The following is a 19591-nucleotide window of genomic DNA, read 5'->3' on the forward strand; positions in this document are numbered from 1 at the left end:
AAAAAATCCTGAGATCATGAACAGTCCAATGCTGTCAGAAGTGGGAATCTGGATACTTTAATGTTCATCTTAAACTATAGGCATCCCACCGAGAACCTAATGATACTAGCTGCCGTGAATGGACATCTGGAGACACTCAAGTATCTACACGAGACTGTGGATTTACCAATTTCAAATACTTTTGTAAATAAATAATAATTTCTTTTAATTAATTTTTGTTTTTTAAAATTGTTTTTTTTTTTTTTTTTTTAATTCAAAACAAAACTGGCTCCCAACAACTTTCGCCTGCGCATTAATTTTGTGAAAAATGTAAAAATTAAAAATTAGTGGGGTTAATTAAACAAGTGCAAAACCAAATAATTCAACAAAATTACAAAAAAAAAATAAAATTTCAAAATTTTTCAAAATTTTTTACAAAAAAAAATTTATTTAAATGTAAAATTTAAAAGTAAAAATCAAGTTAGAACTTTATTTTATTATTTTTAATATAGTTTTTGTTTTTTAGACACAGTGGAGGTCACTCCCAAGTTGGCCTTGACGCATTGGCACTCAACCACGAAGAACTGATCGTTCTTTAATAATTGGAACTTGAACAATTTCATTACGTTTTCCAATCGGACTGGAACCTTTACAATTCTTCTTTTTGGAAGTTCTAGTTCACTTCGTGATTAAAGTCTATTAAAGAAGCCATCATCTAAGCCATCCCAGCTAGTGGAGTTTCAAATTATTTTGCGTACATTAATTTATTAATAATAGTGTATTAATTATTAATAAGTGCATTATTTATTTCTCAATAGGGCAATAAGAATGCCTGCAAAAAAAAATGTTTGTGTTTGGTTTCAAGCAAAAAACTATGTCAATGATGGTAAATTGGGGTTAATGAGTGTACTTTTTTTATTCATGAAAAGATATACGAATTCAATACTAATATTTGGGTTGAAGTGCAAAAATGGGGTACCCATAATGAAAAAATTTTACTTGTGTTGAATTTGTGTGGTAATATGAAATTTTTTCAAGAAAAGATATGAAAATGTATTAAGATTTCAATGTTTGCATGTATATATTTTTGATATACTTTAGTTTTTTTTAAATCACCATGTTAGATCGAAGATTATCATCTTAATAATTAAACTACAAATTTAGAATGAAAATAATAAGTGTTAATTAGTATTCGTGAGTGAAAATAAATTATAATATCGATAGAAGCTTCACAAAAGTGAAACAAACAACCAAGTATTTATTTATTTAAGTATATAGTTAAATAATAATATAGAAAAATGTTAAATAAGAATACTATTATAGATATAAATTTTATCTATCAACATTAGAGATTTATTGTGGTGTTAGCAAAACAACATTTGACCACCTCTATTCTATGATTAAAGATCATTTTCAAATTCAAGAAAAACATTTACTTTGGTTCTTGGTATATTTAAGGCAGTACAATTCATTAGATATACATGCTGTCAACTTTGGAGTCTCAGTTAGAACTTTTAAGACCTGGGTTGACAATTGTTTCGTGGCATTTAATATTGTACTTAAAAATAAGTTGAAAGAAGATGTTCTATTAGTAAGTAATAAATTTAACTTTTCTATTTCTAAAATCATAACTAAATTAATCTTTTTATATGATAAGAATCCAAATATTCTAGATAACTTGGTCATTAAAGAGTATTCTTTTGGTTCTGGTGATGCCATTCAAACTAAACTTGTAAACTGTGCTGTTGATACTACCCTTCTACAAATCCCAAAACCTATTGATGGATATTTGTACAAATCATTATATTGTAGTATGTATTATAAATATATAAATTTAATAATTTTATTTAGCTAATTTTAAGAATTAAAAATTGTAGCAAAACATAAAATACATGGCTATAAATATGAAGCTGTAGTAGGTTTGAAGGGGGAACTACTATCACTAAGAGGTCCATTTCCTGGTAGTCAACATGATGCCAGTATTTACTCGTCTATTGGGAATGAAATTGATCATTTACTATCTCCGTCATATTGGATGCTGGGAGACAAGGGTTATATTGGTGGAAATAGAATTTTTGCACCAAATAAGAAATTGTCAAGGAAAGAGCCATCAATAAGAAACCCAAACAAAACTATGAAAGTCAAAGTTCCGTTTACACCAGAACAGAAAGCAGAAAATTCTTTTATCAATTCCAATCGTGCTGTTGTAGAAAATTATTTTGGGAGAATTAAAAAATTCCATTGCTTGAAAAGGCATGGAGGGGCTCAAAAGAAAAATTGGATTTGGCTTTCTTGGTTTGTTAACTATATTGTAAACATTGATATTCAGCTGGGAATGAAAAAAGCTTTTAGAGAATAATAAAATAAAGTTCTAACTTGATTTTTACTTTTAAATTTTACATTTAAATAAATTTTTTTTTGTAAAAAATTTTGAAAAATTTTGAAATTTTATTTTTTTTTTGTAATTTTGTTGAATTATTTGGTTTTGCACTTGTTTAAATGTGATCTGAGTGGTTTTTTTTTATTTTATCGATTTATGGTTACAAGCAAGAGCCAGTTTTGTTTTGTAAAAAATGATCATTTTTTTCTAACAAAATTTGAAACCCAAACATTTTATCTTGATATTTTTCTAATTAAATAATGAATAATCAAACAGATAAAATAGTAAATCTATCACATTTAATATTAAATAAAATTATTAGTTATGTGTATGATAACATTGATCGCATTTGTTTCAGTTTAGTTTGTAAGAGATGGTACAACGAAAGAGATAAATATTTAATATTCAACTCTGATCGTATCAAATTATTTGCACTTAATAGCACTGATACGAAAAAAAATCATAAACATTTCAAATTACCATCATATAATAATATCTTTAAGAAATCAATTCAATCAAAGACTGTTAGTTCACTTTTTGTTGGCGATAGAGATTATAGAAATTGCGATTATTATTTTTTTAGTAAGTATTTTAGCTCTATAAAGATCATTTTGTTTTAAAACTGACTATTTTAATAAAAGATGATATTAGAAAACTAAATAGTATTCCCAACAATGTTTCAAATATCGAAATTGGTATTGCATATGAATTATTTGAAGATGATCTGAAGTATCTCTATCAATTAATATCAGAATCACAATCAGTAACAATGTTGAAAGGTTGTAGCACATTGAAATATGGATTACCAAAGTCAATCAAAACCATTAGATTTAGTAATTTCAATGAACCACTTATTAAAGAATCACTTCCCAATTCAATAGAAGAGTTACTTTTCAACAGTGATTTCAAACAAGAGATTCTACCAGGTTTACTTCCAGAAGGTTTGAGTAAACTTATTATATACAGCTGTAGTAGCTACCAATATGAAATTCGACCAGGTGTACTTCCAGTTAGTTTACTTGAATTTGCTATTCATAACTATCATTATGAAATTCACCCAGGTGTACTTCCAGCTAGTTTACTTAAATTTACTTTCAACCGCTGTCAAGGTGAAATTCGACCAGGTGCACTCCCAGATGGTTTACTTGAATGTCATCTCAATTACTATGAATTCGAAATTAAACCGGGTGTACTTCCAAATGGATTGCTAGAATTTTCTCTTGAAAGCAATAACTATCGATATGAAATGCAACCAGGAGTACTTCCATTGTCTCTTGAATGTTTATCTCTTAATAGTCATCCATCTGAGGATCAATTACCACCAACCCTAGGAGATCAACAATATCCGGTGGCAACATGTTTACCAATTTCATGGTTACAAGCGATATCATCACTCCCCAACCTTCAAAACCTTTATGTTTATTTTTCCTATGATGTTAATGAAGATACTATACTCAATCTCGAGTACCTCCCACCAACTCTAGAATATTTAGCATATTTATTACCAAGAACGATATTGAAAGGAACAATGCCCACATCTTTGAAAAGCATTGACCTTGATGAGTGTCAATTTAAGATCGATGAAATATTCCCAGAAACATTACAATATCAATTGGAGATGTTTCAATATCGAAATAAGATTATACATTCAATTCCATCAAACGTAAAGATCGAAACATTATCAATGACTGGAAATTCAAGTGAACCAATGATAACTCTCCCATCAGGTGTTGAAAACATCTATCTTTCATTAGATTGGACAAATTCAGGTGAGAAGATAATTGACTTTGGTGGAGATGGTAATACCGATCAACCATGTTCATTAAGAAAAGTGGCATTTTCGCAATTCGACAATGGAACACCACAAGTTAAACTACCAAACACCGTCGAATTTCTAGATCTTGGTTTTAATTATCTCAATGATAATATATTACAGTGGGTACCTTCATCAGTAAAAACTCTTAAAACTCCTAAAATCAATATCACCATTCCCAATATCAAATCAATAACCAATATCATTATTGGAAATTTTATTCATTTCCAAACTATTCGAAAGTTGGATGAAAATTATTATTTAATCTATGGTGACAATGAAAGCATAGATGATTCAGTAAACATAATTGCCAAGATATTTCATCACTCTAAACTTGAGCAAATCTTGGGAACAAAAATAGAATAAAATTATTGGTGTTTCAATCAATCTATAGATTGTTTCTTTAAAAATAAAATTAATTTTGTAACAGACGCTGTGTCTTTTGTTTTTTTTAATTATTATTTTGATTTATCTGATGTTACAATTTTGTAAAGTTATTTGATTGTATTTATTGTAATTGTGTTGTAATTGTTGTAATTTTGTAATGATTCCAATTATATATGGTTTTTGATTTATAAATCTTCATCGTCATCTGGAACTAAAGGGAGTACCATTGCTCTTTGTAGTTCTTCTTTGTATCTTCTTAGTTGATCAGGATCGATTGCAACTGATGGAATATCTAATAAGGGTGGTATTATCAATGAAACTTGTTTATTTCTAAACAAATAAATATCAATGAAAATGATAATATTTAAAAAGATAATAAAATAAAGATTATACAATAAAGATTGTTAATAATTATCTTATTGGAATTATTCTTTTTCAAGTTGATACAAATAAATCAATTTGTTAACTCTCTTATCTTGCTTTTAAATTGAAAATCATTTCATTTTTTAAGTGAATATTAATCATCATTTAATTAATTAATATTTTAAATAGTTTTTATTTATTAATACTTAAATCCTAGAACCTATTAAAAATTATTTTTTTTTTTAAAGTATTCTCATATCTTGAAGAATACTAAAATGGTTTTTATTTTTATTTGTTTATTTGCTAGTGAGGTGGGATGGAGTTGGGAAGTTCCAGGTTTGGTGGTTCCAGATGAGTTTGAATTCGTCTAGATTCTTCAGCCATTTGGATTGATATTATTGAATGTTTGAGTTGTTTCGACCGAAGTCTTGTTTTGATTTTCTGATTAGTTTGTGGTATTCTAGTTTAGCTAGTCTGTTAATGTTGTTGCGTGATAGAAGTTGGTGGGTGTGATGAGGGAGTTTGCAGTGGAGAATCCAGACCTGGTGCAGTACGATAGCTATTACGTTATAGTGTAGCTCGTTTTTGCTTCTCATCTCCACTGAGGATGTCCAACTCCCAGTTGAGAGTTTCCCCTGTGAATTTGTGAATGATCCTTTATATGATAGGTTTATAAAAATATGTTGAAGTATTCACATATCTTGAAGAATACTCAAATGGATTTTATTGCTTAGTTTGAGATGGTTTGGAATGGTTAATTGCTTAGTATTGAGATGGTTGAGATGGTTGAGATGGTTGAGATTGTTTGGATTGGTTAATTACTTAGTATTTAGATGGTTTGAGGTTGTTTGGATTGGCTTGGCTAATTCCTTAGCCTGAGATGGTTGAGATGGTTTGAGATTGTTTGGATTGGTTAATTGCTTAGTATTGAGATGGTTTGAGATGGTTTGGCTTGGCTAATTGCTTAGCCTGAGATGGTTATTATGGGTTTGATTGGTCAGACACAGCACAGGTTTGGATTTTGGCTCCATCGGTTCGGCGTTCTCGGTAAATGGGAAACTTTTCCTTGCTCTTGTAGATTAGTAGGTGAATCTAAGAACTTTGGTCATCCAATTGTTAATCTATTGGAGTGCAAGGGCGGGCATGTAGGTCTCCACTCCTCATGGTTAGCGTCTAAGCAGGTTCAGCAAACTCCTGCCTGTAAGAAGCGTCGCTGCCACTTGGCCAGACTGGGATATACGCGTACGCATATCTTGACATAACAGACCTGAAGAAAAAGAGGTAGAAAAGGGGAGCTTTATAAAAATAGAATATTTAATTTTTGATTCATCAAAGTACTCTTGGCCGAGTTGGTCTAAGGCGTCAGTTTAAGGCACTGATTTCTTCGGAAGCGTGGGTTCAAATCCCACAGAGTACACTTTAGCTAACCTAGCCCGCTTGCGGATTCAATAAAATTTGTCATCCAACGAAGCCCTCCAACCGATGGTAAACTAAGAGTATAAATACCCGAGAGATATAGCAGGCTTATAATAGGTGAACAAGCCCAAGCCTCTTTGGCCAAGTTTGTCCATTAGTAGTCCATAGAGGACTTAGGGTCGTGGGATCGACAAAAATTTTTCCGACTTGAAAGGAGCGCAACACGTACTAATCTAGTATTCAATACTATCTTGGACCCCATGAAGTTGACACCGACAATAACTAGCAGGCTTATCATAGGTGAACAACGAGTGGTTTACACACGTACCCGCTTAGAATTCTAAGTGGCTTAAATACTCAGTCTGCCAAACCAAATCAATGGGAACATCATCCCTTTCTCAAAATGATGGCCACCTCAGCCGGCCTGTGGCTGAACTGCTCCAACAATAAATAAATAAAACACGAACTGTAGGGTAATATCAAGCTCTACACCTTGACTATCAGTAATGGTAGTACAAGGATAATTTTAAAAAAAAAAAAAAAAAAAAGGTGAACAACGAGTGGTTTACACACGTACCCGCTTAGAATTCTAAGTGGCTTAATTACTCAGTTTTGTAAAGTTGTACATGTATATCCATTAAATAAAGAAATTTTTAGAAATTAAAAATATTAATTTATTTTATTTTACAGTGGATTATCTGTTAATTTAATAAATAAATACTACTCAAAATATATATTTAGAATTTCCATTAATTTTATTTAACGGTTTTTTAAAAGTTTAAAGATGACTATATAAAATTGTTTATCAAACTCAATCCAATTCAATTTGTACAGATATTCTGTATATGTTAAATAATTGAAAAATAATCTTTATTTAATTGGAACCTCTATTCTATTCTAGTACTGAGAAGGATTTGTATTTTAATGAATAAAAATAACCATAATTTATTAACTTTTGGGACAAAAAATTAAAATATGTTAAATAAATCTAATATACATTTCAAACAACCAATAAATAAACTAATTTTAGAAAGAAAGAAGACAATTAATTTATTTTATAATAGATTATCTGTTTTTTAATGGAATTAAAAAAAAATCATTTTTACATTCATTAACAAAAAAATTAATTATTTATAAAATTAATTAGAATTTCCAAAATATTTAATAGTTAAAAATGTTGAAAATCATTGCTTTACTTGCTATCTGCATTTCAGTTACTTTGGCCTCTACTTGTGCCACCACTGGTTGCCCCGCAGACCGTGGTTGCTATGGTACTATAAATGCTACCCCTGCCTGCTATAAATATGGTAATTGTGGTATCGTACCTTGTCCACACGGTCAATCCTGTTTGGTAATTGGTGGTCATGCTCAATGTGTAGTTCCAACACACTGCCCAGCTTGCAACTCAAACCAAGCGTGTGCTTTTGCTTCTGGAAATTGTGGAATTGTTCCTTGTTCACCTGGTTGCTACACTTATGGAAATTGTGGCATCGTACCATGTCCACACGGTCAATCCTGTTTAGTTATTGGTGGTCACGCACAATGTGTTCATGCTCTCTAAAATTAAAATCATATTCTTTTCAATATGAGTTTATTCAAATAATTAATAAACTCATATTATTATAATTTTATTTCCAAAAATCAAAATCTTATTATAATTATGTTTATATTAATTCAAATTATAGATACTACCATGTACATACAAATTAAAAATTTATAAAATAATTTAGAAATTCCAAATATTTAATAATATTTTAAACTATTGCTATCTGAATATCAATTACTTTAACCTCTACCTGTTGTCCTCCAGACCAATGTTGTTATTGTACTTTAAAAGCTACTGCCTCCTGCTATAAAAATTGAAATTGTGGTGTGTAATTCCAATAGTTCCTTTTGTACACCTGGTTGATGTCCAAGAGAAAATACCATCACCTATATCACAGGTTTTTCTCTTTGTAAATTTTTATTTGATTTCTATGAGAATGTACACACTATTAAACATTAAGAATTTATATATTCGATTATAATTTATGATTATGTTTTTTTACAATAAATTTATTTAATTTTTAATTACAAAAACAATTGATTGTTTAAATTTATACAACAGCTTCACTACTTGATCTAGCTTGTTGTCTTGTTGGTTTCTTTCTAAAGAAGTGAGCCAATAACAGCACTAGTGCCAAAATAATTAATATGTAAGGATAAAGATATTGAGGATTGATGTTGTGATTGGTGTCTGGAGGATAGGTTGGATACTCCGATGGTAAGACGTGAGCACGATTGCTCCATGAGAGATTATGATACTTGTGGTGACTCTCCCAGTAGAATTTATCTTCGTTCACTTGGAATGGATGAGAGCTACACATGTCACCCTGTAGATCTTTGCTATGCATGACCTGCGAGAGCTTCTCCATCTCTGAGAGATCGCTCGGTCTCTTTGGAAGTGACCAACTCGTTCTATCGTTACCCTCGTATGGCAAGAGGTGACCTTCGATCTGAGTGAGTCCAGGGAACAGTGTATTTAAGTCCTTTCCCTCCTGAGTCACCTGAAGTATGTTATCGAGCAACCAGTAGCAGTCGTCGACATATCTAGCGCCTGCCTTTTGTATTGCCTCGTCGAGACACGAAGAATCACCAAACACTACGATCTTTCCTGGATTCTGGTCCTCCTCGCTGCTGGTGCTACTCAGCTCATCTTCCATGGAGAGAGTCTGGTAGAATCCGAGAATCGGTACTCTTGCCGTTCCCGAGAGTGACATCAAGATTTGACGATTCAAATTAGAGAGGGTAGTGTACAAAAGACGACCACCCTTTGGGAAACCAACGATACTGGTACCGGATGAGTAGTAGCCAGTACGACTGCCAATAGTGAACTCACCGTTGTAGATGGTGTCACCAAAGTAGATACCGAAATTCGAGAGGAAATCATTGAGCGCCGGAATATTAGAGGCACCAGTCACAGGTGTGCAATCCTTCTTGGTGTTGGGGTCAAGGAATTTGATCTTGTTCATCACCTGGACGTTGTACCAATCTGCGAAAACAATGAGATTCAAACCGTTGGCTCTTACATCCTCCTCGATCTTTTTAATCTCTGATGGGAAGAACTCTTCCTCCGGATCAACAATTAAAAGGGCACCATAGGATTTAGGATCAAAACAGGTCAGTGGTGAATTCAGTACCTCCAAGAAGTAGCCAGACTCACGAAGTCGTTGGTACATCGCACGGAAGTTGGTGTGTGGATGGTCACCATTCCAATCGAATGGCTCGTCCATATCGAGTGCATCCTTTGGCAGGAAACCAGATGGATAACGCAGACTATGATATTGATCCCAGAGGATACGCTTGGCGCGCGGTGGTGTCGGAATAACCTGGACACGAACCGGCAACATCATCGATTGGAATCTTGGCTGTTTCTCGCCGAGACGTGGCGGTGAAGTGATATTGACCTGTACGAAACCCTCTATTATACCCTCAAAGTTGGCAGCTGCCTTGGTGGCAGACAAGTGCAGACCCAGATGACCGGTCCACGGCCAGAGCAATTCCTGATAGCTGAAACCAACGTGTAGCAGATTTCCATTCTTTCCGGGTATCCACTTGGGTGGTGCGATAAACTGTCCCGATACATCCATACCGTTGATGATGGTGACGTTGACAATGGTTGGCAGACCGTCGTGATAGATTGGCTGCGAACAGTATGGCCAAAAGTATGGACAGTCCGTAAAGTCAACGGAGGACGGTGAGAATGAAACCTTGGCAGTGTAACGCTGGAGCATCTTGAAGGCATCGACCAGATTCAACTTGCCATTGCCCTGTTCGAATATGTTGGCATCGCCAATACGTTGCGACGACTCTATCAGCACCTGCTTGATACTGGCGGGGTTGATGAGGTGTCTGCGATCCTGTGGTACACTACTCATGAGCAGCGCGATAGCACCTGCCACAACCGGCGAAGAAACACTGGTACCAGAGAGAGTTCTACACTTTGTACCCAACTTTGGTAGATTACTACCAAGCACTGAACTACCGTAGGTAACGATATCCGGTTTAACTCTACCGTATCCATGAGGTAACTCCCAAGTTGTCATTCCTCTCGATGAGAATGTCGATAGTTTATCGAATGAATCGATACTTCCAACTCCAATAACATCCGATTGATCAGCTGGATTACTCAATGTTCTGGAAAAAAAATAAATGATCAATTGATTGATTAATAAAAATGATTTACTAATATTAAAAATAGCTATATATAAAAGATAAATACCCATAAGTTGGACCATCATTTCCAATTGCTGATACTACTACGATGTTGTTTGCGCTCATTTCATAGATTTTATCGACGAATGGACGATCCATAAAATCGTGTCCACCAATAGAGAGATTGAGTACGTCGATTCCAATGTGTATGGCATAGTTGAATGCATCCAAGAACCAAGAGGTGAATGACAGTTTGTCTTTGTTAAAGACACGGAAGATGTAGAGTTCGGCGTCTGGCGCGAATCCCGGACATCCTTCGTAGTCGCTCGCGATAATGCCAGCTACGAAAGTGCCGTGACCGATGACATCGTCCGACTTTTCATCGTTGGTATAATCGATCGCTTCCCTTACGTTTCTAAAGTGAGGATGGTCCCGTGAGAGACCAGTGTCAAACACCGCCACCTTGATGCCCTTGCCCGTGTACCCGTTGTCCCAGAGGACGTGAGCACCGAGCATCTCCACCGATTGCACATTCTTTGTCGACTGCAACTTCCGGCTGAACGGCTGTTGGTCGGCCAGGTCCTGATCGAGATGCGCAAATCGGTTCATATTAGTAAAGTCATCGATATCGGGAATGGTATCGTGAAATCTGCCCTGAGGCTTGCGACCGAGATTGTCTGGGTCGACGAGCAACTCGCTGATGGAGTGCGACTTTTTCAAGCCGTCGTTCTTGTTGGTCTGCCAGCCCTTGAGCGCATCGTAGATTCGCCGCTCCGGCACGACGTGTCTGACGAGCGAGCTGTTTGCACGCAGCTTATCGAGTACGTTCACAAACAACTGCTGGTCGCTCGACGCGATCGAAACCAGAGCGAAATCCGATGGGAATTTCGATGCCGAGTTGTTTCTCGGTATCACTTGCCACTGCAGCAGATCACTCTTACTGTACTCATCCAACAACGATTCTATCAGACTATAATGCTCTTTCTGATCGTAATACTTATTAAACATAACAATGTATTCATTGTTACTTTCAAAACTTTGACTATTTATTTGATATATTATTTCTTCTTCATTACTATTATTATTATTATTAAATGTATTATTACTATAAATATTATTATTATTATTATTAAAACTATATATACTATTAAAACTACTATTACTACTACTAATACTACTACTATTACTATATGATAAAACTATTGATATAAAATAAAATAAATAAAATAATAAAATATAAAACCTCGTTTTATTTTTATATAAATATTGTTTAAGTTTCATTTTTTTTCTAATTGATGATGATTTAACTCAAATTATTACTATTTACTATGACTACTACTTCTTCTTCTTCCTCTAATCATAAATTTGATTTATTATGCTAATCTGTGTATGATAATATTGATCAATCTATTCTACTATTGTTTTGTTAAATTATTATTATCTTTTCTTATCTTTCTATCATTATTATTTTTGATTTATTTTTTATCTATATTTATATCTATATAGTTTGCTTTATTTAATTATATTATTTAATTTCAGTGTAATAACAAAAAAAGATCTTAATTATTATAATTTTATCAAACAGTTGTTTGTTTTCTTTTCTATTTTTTTTTTTAATATGTGATGTTTTTTCTTCTTTTTTTGTTATTCTGTTTTTTTTTTGGGATGAGAATTTTGCAATTTATTTTATTTAAATAAATCTTGTTTTTTTTTATTTTATTTTTTTGCAAAACAAATATTTTGGAATAAATCATTTTGTAAAGAGAGAACTCATATGTTTGTTTTTTTCTTTGAACTTTGAAGATTGATTAATTTATTTAATTTGGTTTGTTTGTTTTGTTTTATATAATAATAATATATGTTTTGATGAACAACAATAATTGGTTTTTTTTTTGTTTTTTTTTTTGATTTGTTTTTGTTTTCTTTTTCTCTCTTTTTTGAGATTGTTGATCAGTTAATAGTTGACATCGTTGATTAACATATCGATGGTATGTTCGAAAAGTGGGGTGAATTCGGTTACAGTTGATTTTGAGGTGAGTCTGGCAACACGTTGGCCAACGGTGAAGGTTAGCTCCGCCAAGATGTATACAGAGTTTTCGGTCTTACAGGAGAGGAACGATACGTCTTGGTTTTGTGTTCTCTTTCGCACGATTTCGAAAAGGTTCTTTGAGTGTAAACGTCGGAGTATGGTGTCGGGATCAAAGTTGGGCAGTTGAATTTGAATGTCTCTGGTCTTTTTCGTTGGCCTCTGGGATCGATTTTCGCATGGAGAGGTACGCTTCACGGTCGAGTTGTCCTTGCTCTGTGAACAACAGGTGGAATGGAAGGTTCATTTGGAAGTAGAATTTAGCTTGTGAGGGTAGCACCATCATGGCCATCTTGATGGCTTCGGCCAGCGGTTGTGATGGCTGATCTTTGGCGTGCAGTGGAATCGAGACGTCCAGCGATTGGCCATTCTCGATGGCTCCGCACTGAAGGATCGATTCGATCGGTGAAATACCAAAGCTGTTCTGGTAGAATTGGATCTTGAACTTTTGCATCTGACTGCCGCTGACGTTGAGCAGTGTCAATTCGAGTGAAAGACGACCGTTGTAACGTGCGAATGCACCGCTGATTTGGATTCCTTGACCCTTGTCTTGACCGAGGAGGATCTGCTTGTTGACGTGCACTTGTGGAGCTCCACCGGCACCACCAGAGTTTAAGAAAGAAAGGTCGTTTGGATTGCCACTGAATTGTGGTTGTTGTTGTTGTGGTGAGAATGGTTGACCACCACCCATGCTATTGTATGGACTGGAAGTCTGTGGCAAAGCACCACCAAGATCTGAGAGATCCAAATCAATGAGATTACCTGATCTAGTTTGTTGTTGTTGTTGAAGTGATTGTTGTTGTTGATTTTGTTGTTGATGATGTCTATTTCCATTGTTTTGATTCTCATTATCATCATCGATGTAATCTGGTTCCTCTTCGTCGTCGTCGTCCTTACGGAATCCACGCTTGGAGAGACCCTTGAGTTTGGCGACAAAGGTTTCGGGTGGTTTGTGATAGACGGATGAGAGTGTCGATATATTGGAGATCAACTCGTTGAGTAATCCCTCTTCGAGTTGCGAGGTGGTGTCTGTAATCAATGGTTTCTCAGAGAGAACAACGGATTTGGCAGCTTCAAAGTCGGTGGAAAGCAGACGCCAGTAGACGAATCCACGGTCACGCAAATCAGGATTGTCCGACTCTTGTGTGGACAATGAGAGGACGGTCTGAACCATTTGTTGAGCATCCTTGGGACGCTTCAAGAAGAGCTTGACGATGGCTGTCAAGAGTTGGAGTTGCACCTGACTGTTCTCATCCTTGAAGCCCTCGAGGAACGAAGCGAGCAGTTCGTGGGCGTTGTCAATACGCTCGGCATACTCACCGATGATCCAAATCATCGATGCCTTTGCTTCGGGCTCGTCGAGTGACTCGAGATTGGCACACAGTGTAGCAATGATACCTTCGTACTTGTTTGGATACTTTCTAAAGATGTCCTTGATGACGATGATTGCCTCCTGCACGACATAGTTGACCTTGGTCTGGATCAAGTCCAACAACACCTGAATGCAACGCTCTGAAGAACGATCGATCTTGATAGCACAACGACCGATAGCTCTAACAGCCTTTCTTACAAACTCAACATCGACCTCAGTGGCGTACTCCTTGAACTCCAGTAGCACCTCCTCGATGTTCTTCTCGTTGGCCAACATAATCATGATCTCCAACTTCTCCATCTTCACATAGATTGGATCGTTGTACTTACAGAAGAACACCTTCATCTCGTACTGAAGAATCTCTGGACGCTTCTGCACGATCAAGTTGATATTTCGCAGTCCGAGGAACTGGATCTCTGGCTCCTTCGAGAGCAGTGTCACCAAGGGTGGTGCCATCTTCTTGCAATAGAGCTTGACAAAGTCCGATTGTTGCACGTAGTTCAAGTACTTCATGAGCACCTTGACGGCGGACAACACAACGGCAGAGTTGGCGTGTTGCAGACGTGGAGCGACACGCTCACATACCGACTCGGATTCACGCGAGTCACGTGGATTATACTTACAGAGTGCATTCAAAATGAAGACCTGTCCCCACTCAGTGCACTCGTTGAGCGCGGCCAACAACTTGTTGATATTGCCACCGTGGATTCTAAAGACTTCGTGCTTGCTGACCTCGTCGATCTCTGTGAGCGAGGCGACGGCGTTGGCGACCACCATTGGATTGGAGTCACCGAGCATATCGTTCAAAATATCGAGGAATCCCTGATTCTCGACCAACTCTGGGTTGATATCGTACAGCTTTGCAACACAGACAGCGGCGGTCTTACGCACGTATGGATCCTGATCCTTCAAGCAGAATCGCAATGGCTCACACAAATACTCTGTAATATTATCGACTCTGATACATCCCATCGTTCTAATAGCCAAAGCTCTAATCAATGGATTGGTTGGATCAGATGCATCCTATAATAATAATATACGTTAGGTTAATAGATGTACATCTATGTGTGAATGTGATGTGTTGTTTAAGTTTATCATCAAGATAACTCACCTTTTGGAATGTATTTACAGCCAAGATAGCACGATCTGGATGATTCTTTGCGTAGTTCATAACATAGAGATAGACCAACTTTTTCAACTCCAAATTGTTGGTTTGCATGCAATTGAGAACATGAGTGAACAACATACTGACATCCTTTCCAACAGTCATTGCTGCAATAACCTTCTTAACAGCCTCCTTCTTTTTATCCTCTCTTTGTGAGAGTAATTCTTCTTTCAATTCATGAATTTCACCTAAAAAAAAAAACATTCATTTCATACAACATTAATGATTAGAAATCTAGTACTTTTATTATGCAATCTATCGATATATATATATATTTATCTATATATCCATTTATCTATCCTATCTTTCTTCAGTTTCTATCTTAACTTTCTAACTAGTTACAATGTTATTATTTTTAATCATAACCATTTTTTTTTTTTTTTTTTTTTTTTAATTGATGTTGTTTGTATGTTCACTCCTCACTTTATCTTTGCTATACTAATGACTATTATAAAGTAAATCGATTGAAACCTACCTTTCTTGGTTGTTTGAAAGTATTTTGAATCAGACATTTTCTTTTAACTATATATATATCTACTATTAAATTTGAATAGTGTCTGAATCTATCTATCTATATATTATCTATGTTATCTTGTTTAAAGTTATCTTTTTTCTTTTTTATGTCTATCTATTATACAATTATATATTTATATTACTAATTTAACTTTGATGAATTAAATCTATCTTCAAAGCAAAAAAAAAAAAAAAAGAAAAGGTAACTACAACCAGTATGATTATTAGTTTAGTTTTTAATTGTGTTTTGGTGATAATAATTAACACAAAAAAAGTTTTTGAAAAAATCAAAAAAAAAAATTAAAAAATTTTCAAAAGAACTTGTTGGTGCTTGCAAGGTGTTTTATTTGATTTAAACAATGAAATTTTATAAATATGTTTAAATAGGTTACACATACATGATTGATCTTGATGTAATTATTCATTCGCTGAATGATATTTTTTTTTAAAAAAAAAAAAAATTAGAATCATTTAATAAAGAAAAATATTTTTTTATTTGTTCAAAATTGATATAATCTCATAAAAAATAAAATAATAAAAAGATAAACAAAACAATACAATTGATTTATTCTCTTGAAAGAGAATAAATTAGATTTTGCTACAAGTTAATAAAATAGTAATAATCAACTGATTGCCAATTTTTTTTTAATACCTAAACATTCGTCAAAAAAGCTTTTTTTTTTTTTTTTTTTTTTTTAACTAATTTTTTTTTTTTCGATTGTTTGAATATTAATATACATTTATTAAAATATCATATTCAAACATTTATATATAGATAGACATGGTATGAACTATCATCATTATTTGTTATTATTGTTTATTATTATCTAATTCATTATTTTTTTAATGTTATTTTAGGTTCTCAAGATATTTGCAAATCTTTTGATTACAACCGGTACTGTGTTCGTAAGATCATTGTCATTGGCATATAAACAAGCTATTGCAAGTATGTTAAAAGTTGATAGGTTTATCATCGTGCATGATGATTGTGAATAATAATAATAGCTAATTAGATATTCAATAATGATAAATAGGAGCTGAATCTACAGGTGCAAAAACAGCATCAGACTTTGCAAAGTCTGAATCATTTTCAGGTACAATGACACCAATCGAAGCGAAAAAGATTTTAGGTTTAGATAATGTACAGACACTGACTATAGAAGAAATTACAAAGGTAGCTATATATTAGATTTACGTGTGTTTAGATTATCTAAACTATAAATAAGCGAGCGCACAATACTAATAATTGATGATCATCAACCAATGAATGAATCAATCATTATGAATTTACAGAGACATGCAGTTTTATTAGATTTAAATAACCCAGAGGATGGTGGATCAAAGTTTATACAGAATAAAGTTATTGGTGCAAAGAGTTGTTTAGAAGAAGCTATAAAATCTGGAAAAGAGATATAGTAAATAATAAATAATAATAATAGTAATATCAATTTTTAATAAATAATAATAGTAAAAACAACAAACAAAAGAAAAGAAATCAACTTATATATGTATTTACAATGGTTGATCTGTATATTTATTATAGTTAACTAATTATAAGTCTGGAACAATTGTTGTATAACATATCGCGCTATGTTATATTATTATCAAATTTGATAAGTGATATCATTTATCATTTATCAATTATAGTCATAATCATATCATTGGAGTTGTAGAAATAGGTTGATTCACATGATGCTTAACAACGAATACAGGAATTGGTGAATGATGCACTAGATATTCACTGACGGAACCAAGCATAATTCTATACATTATCAGCAGCAGATATTAATATATGACAGAATTAGAAACTGTTAAACAGTTTCATTTTAATAGTATTATACAGTGTACATACTTTTTGAATATACCCAATCCTCTGGAACCAACGATGATCATATCTAAAGGTGTACTATGCTCCTCTATATATTTTAAGATTTCTTCTCTAGTATCACCGTACAGTATTTTCGTTGTAGTATTTCTAAACTATTTATATTGAATTTGGACTTTAGTTATCATTGAATGTTATGTTATGAATTATAATTAAAAAACATACACCTTTCTTTATACATTGTTGTTGATCTCTTTCAAGTATTTGTACTGCAATCTCTTGTAGTTCCTTGAGATTGTCTATGGGTGCTACCAAATCCTCTTGCGGTATGGATTGCTCGTCTATCACCGTGATGATATCGATGGTGTCTCTTTCTGTCTTTAGCATTTTAAATGACTCTGTGATTGCCAAAGTTGAACAATCACTTCCATCCACTGCAATAACTACTTTCATTTTCTTTCTTTAGGAAATTTAATAAATAATAAACAAAAAATAATAAATATTTCTTTAAAAGATTTAAAAATATTAATGATAAAATGTAAAAGATAAAAAAAGTATATTACTTTATTTAATTAATTAAAAGTTTAAAATAATAATCAAATTACTTTTAAAAAAACCAATAAATAATAAGAATTTAATAGAGATAGTTATTTATTTCCAAAAAAGTAAATATATTTAAGTAAATTTGAGTTTGCTTTGTGTGTTCAAATTAATTGGGGTAATTTTTTTAAAGTGTGTTGTGGTGTTTTTAAAAATATTAAACACAACGAGGTCACATCTTACCTCACCCTATTAGATATATTGTTGTCTTTTGAAGTTATATATATATATATATTTCTTTCGTAATTGGAACAAATAACATAACAATTAATTATTTACATATATACAAATAAAAAGAAATATATAATTATTATTACTTAGTTGTTTTTGTTGTCTTTTTAGTTGATGTTGTATTTTTTGTAGTGTTGTTGGTTGTTGTTGCTGTTGTTGTTGTTGAAGTTGTTTTTGTTTTGTCATTTTTGGAGGTGAGTGATTTAAGGTATTTTTGTTCGTGGGCATAGAGATAATGTTGTTTTGGTATACCACCTTTACCGATGTAACCAACTACCTCACCACTGACAGAGACGATACGATGACATGGCACGATGAGAGGATACTTGTTGAGACGACACGCAGTGGCAACAGCACGTGGAGCAGTACCCATTTTATTGGCAATCTCAGAGTAGGAAACAGTCTCACCATATTTGACATCGAGCAATGCATTCCACGCACCCTTTTGGAAGTCGGTCGCTTCATTATAGTCGATCGGTGTCTCAAAGTCCGCCCTCTCACCGGCAAAGTACTCGACCAACTCATTCTTGAAAGAATCGGTAGTCTCGTTGGTATTCATCTCATCGGTGCTCTCATACTTTGGATAGAAACTGATCAGTGTAAGTTTCTTCTTGTCGTTGGCATAGAATTCGATGGTACCGATCGGTGATTCGTATTGGTCATAATACATTCTATTGGCAGGAGTCTTCTCAGTTGGCTTCTCCTCAATTGTTTTCTTTGAATAAGGTGTTGTTGTTGTTGTTGTTGTTTTAGTGGTGGAATTCTTTGATTTACTTCTAATAGGAGGCATCGTTATCGTTGTCGTTCTTATTGATGTTGTGGTGGGTGTGATTGTGCAGAATGAGTTATTAAAATTGTTAATAATAAATTGGTTAAAGTATCTAAGATTGTTTGATTTTCGTGCGATAAACATTTATAATTAAAACTCAATTCGCAGATGCACAAACAAACCTTTTAAAAAAAAAATTATATGTGGTTAAATTTCAATTTCTTGGAAATTATACTTTTTTTCTCATATCATTCAAACCTTCAATCCAATAAATTATATGATTCCAGAAGATCTTCTTTGATATCAAACATTATTCTACTAATAACTATATTATTATTATTATAATATTCACAAAATAAACAATAAAAAGTAGAGTATATACTTGATTATTTTTGTTTATATCTAAAACAAAGACTACTAATTACTAATTTATTGGATTGAAGGTTTGAATGATATTAGATAAAAATAAAAATAAAAATAAATTAAAAAAATATAATA

At 33.4% G+C, this 19591-nt stretch overlaps 8 protein-coding genes and 1 non-coding gene across 9 annotated transcripts; 5 read left to right on the plus strand and 4 right to left on the minus strand.

Annotated features, from left to right (window-relative positions):
- Nucleotides 1-807: 807 nt before the first annotated feature.
- On the plus strand, nucleotides 808-5293 carry PPL_08673 (uncharacterized protein; the record flags this gene model as incomplete). The annotated part of the gene is made up of 7 exons (XM_020579481.1): nucleotides 808-865; nucleotides 1290-1570; nucleotides 1637-1790; nucleotides 1857-2274; nucleotides 2682-2941; nucleotides 3001-4310; nucleotides 5171-5293. 7 exons carry the CDS (start codon nucleotides 808-810, stop codon nucleotides 5291-5293), a joined length of 2604 nt encoding a protein of 867 aa, XP_020430156.1.
- An 802-nt stretch (nucleotides 5294-6095) lies between these two features.
- PPL_08674 (uncharacterized protein) lies at nucleotides 6096-6976 on the minus strand (the record flags this gene model as incomplete). The annotated part of the gene is made up of 2 exons (XM_020579482.1): nucleotides 6096-6189; nucleotides 6945-6976. 2 exons carry the CDS (start codon nucleotides 6974-6976, stop codon nucleotides 6096-6098), a joined length of 126 nt encoding a protein of 41 aa, XP_020430157.1.
- Nucleotides 6257-6339, plus strand: PPL_08675. The gene has a single exon. It is a non-coding gene; the product is annotated as a tRNA-Leu (tRNA).
- Nucleotides 6977-7512: 536 nt separating the features above from the next.
- On the plus strand, nucleotides 7513-7899 carry PPL_08676 (uncharacterized protein; the record flags this gene model as incomplete). Its single annotated transcript, XM_020579483.1, has 1 exon — nucleotides 7513-7899. The coding sequence occupies one exon, from the start codon at nucleotides 7513-7515 to the stop codon at nucleotides 7897-7899; it is 387 nt and encodes a 128-aa protein (XP_020430158.1).
- Nucleotides 7900-8158: 259 nt separating this feature from the next.
- Nucleotides 8159-11048, minus strand: mbtps1 (membrane-bound transcription factor peptidase; the record flags this gene model as incomplete). Its single annotated transcript, XM_020579484.1, has 3 exons — nucleotides 8159-8188; nucleotides 8441-10514; nucleotides 10600-11048. 3 exons carry the CDS (start codon nucleotides 11046-11048, stop codon nucleotides 8159-8161), a joined length of 2553 nt encoding a protein of 850 aa, XP_020430159.1.
- A 75-nt stretch (nucleotides 11049-11123) lies between these two features.
- On the plus strand, nucleotides 11124-11536 carry PPL_08678 (uncharacterized protein; the record flags this gene model as incomplete). Its single annotated transcript, XM_020579485.1, has 2 exons — nucleotides 11124-11353; nucleotides 11431-11536. The coding sequence occupies 2 exons, from the start codon at nucleotides 11124-11126 to the stop codon at nucleotides 11534-11536; spliced, it is 336 nt and encodes a 111-aa protein (XP_020430160.1).
- A 950-nt stretch (nucleotides 11537-12486) lies between these two features.
- Nucleotides 12487-15524, minus strand: ap1b1 (adaptor-related protein complex 1; the record flags this gene model as incomplete). Its single annotated transcript, XM_020579486.1, has 7 exons — nucleotides 12487-12696; nucleotides 12899-13037; nucleotides 13071-13758; nucleotides 13939-14359; nucleotides 14576-15013; nucleotides 15102-15343; nucleotides 15491-15524. 7 exons carry the CDS (start codon nucleotides 15522-15524, stop codon nucleotides 12487-12489), a joined length of 2172 nt encoding a protein of 723 aa, XP_020430161.1.
- A 542-nt stretch (nucleotides 15525-16066) lies between these two features.
- timm16 (presequence translocated-associated motor subunit) lies at nucleotides 16067-17084 on the plus strand (the record flags this gene model as incomplete). Its single annotated transcript, XM_020579487.1, has 4 exons — nucleotides 16067-16081; nucleotides 16527-16614; nucleotides 16703-16809; nucleotides 16962-17084. The coding sequence occupies 4 exons, from the start codon at nucleotides 16067-16069 to the stop codon at nucleotides 17082-17084; spliced, it is 333 nt and encodes a 110-aa protein (XP_020430162.1).
- Nucleotides 17085-17219: 135 nt separating this feature from the next.
- Nucleotides 17220-19114, minus strand: PPL_08681 (uncharacterized protein; the record flags this gene model as incomplete). The annotated part of the gene is made up of 4 exons (XM_020579488.1): nucleotides 17220-17256; nucleotides 17521-17648; nucleotides 17719-17953; nucleotides 18411-19114. The coding sequence occupies 4 exons, from the start codon at nucleotides 19112-19114 to the stop codon at nucleotides 17220-17222; spliced, it is 1104 nt and encodes a 367-aa protein (XP_020430163.1).
- Between the last annotated feature and the right edge of the window lie 477 nt (nucleotides 19115-19591).

This window comes from Heterostelium album, assembly GCF_000004825.1.
Source record: "Heterostelium album PN500 unplaced genomic scaffold PPL_scaffold9, whole genome shotgun sequence".
Classification (NCBI taxonomy): Eukaryota; Evosea; class Eumycetozoa; order Acytosteliales; family Acytosteliaceae; genus Heterostelium; species Heterostelium album.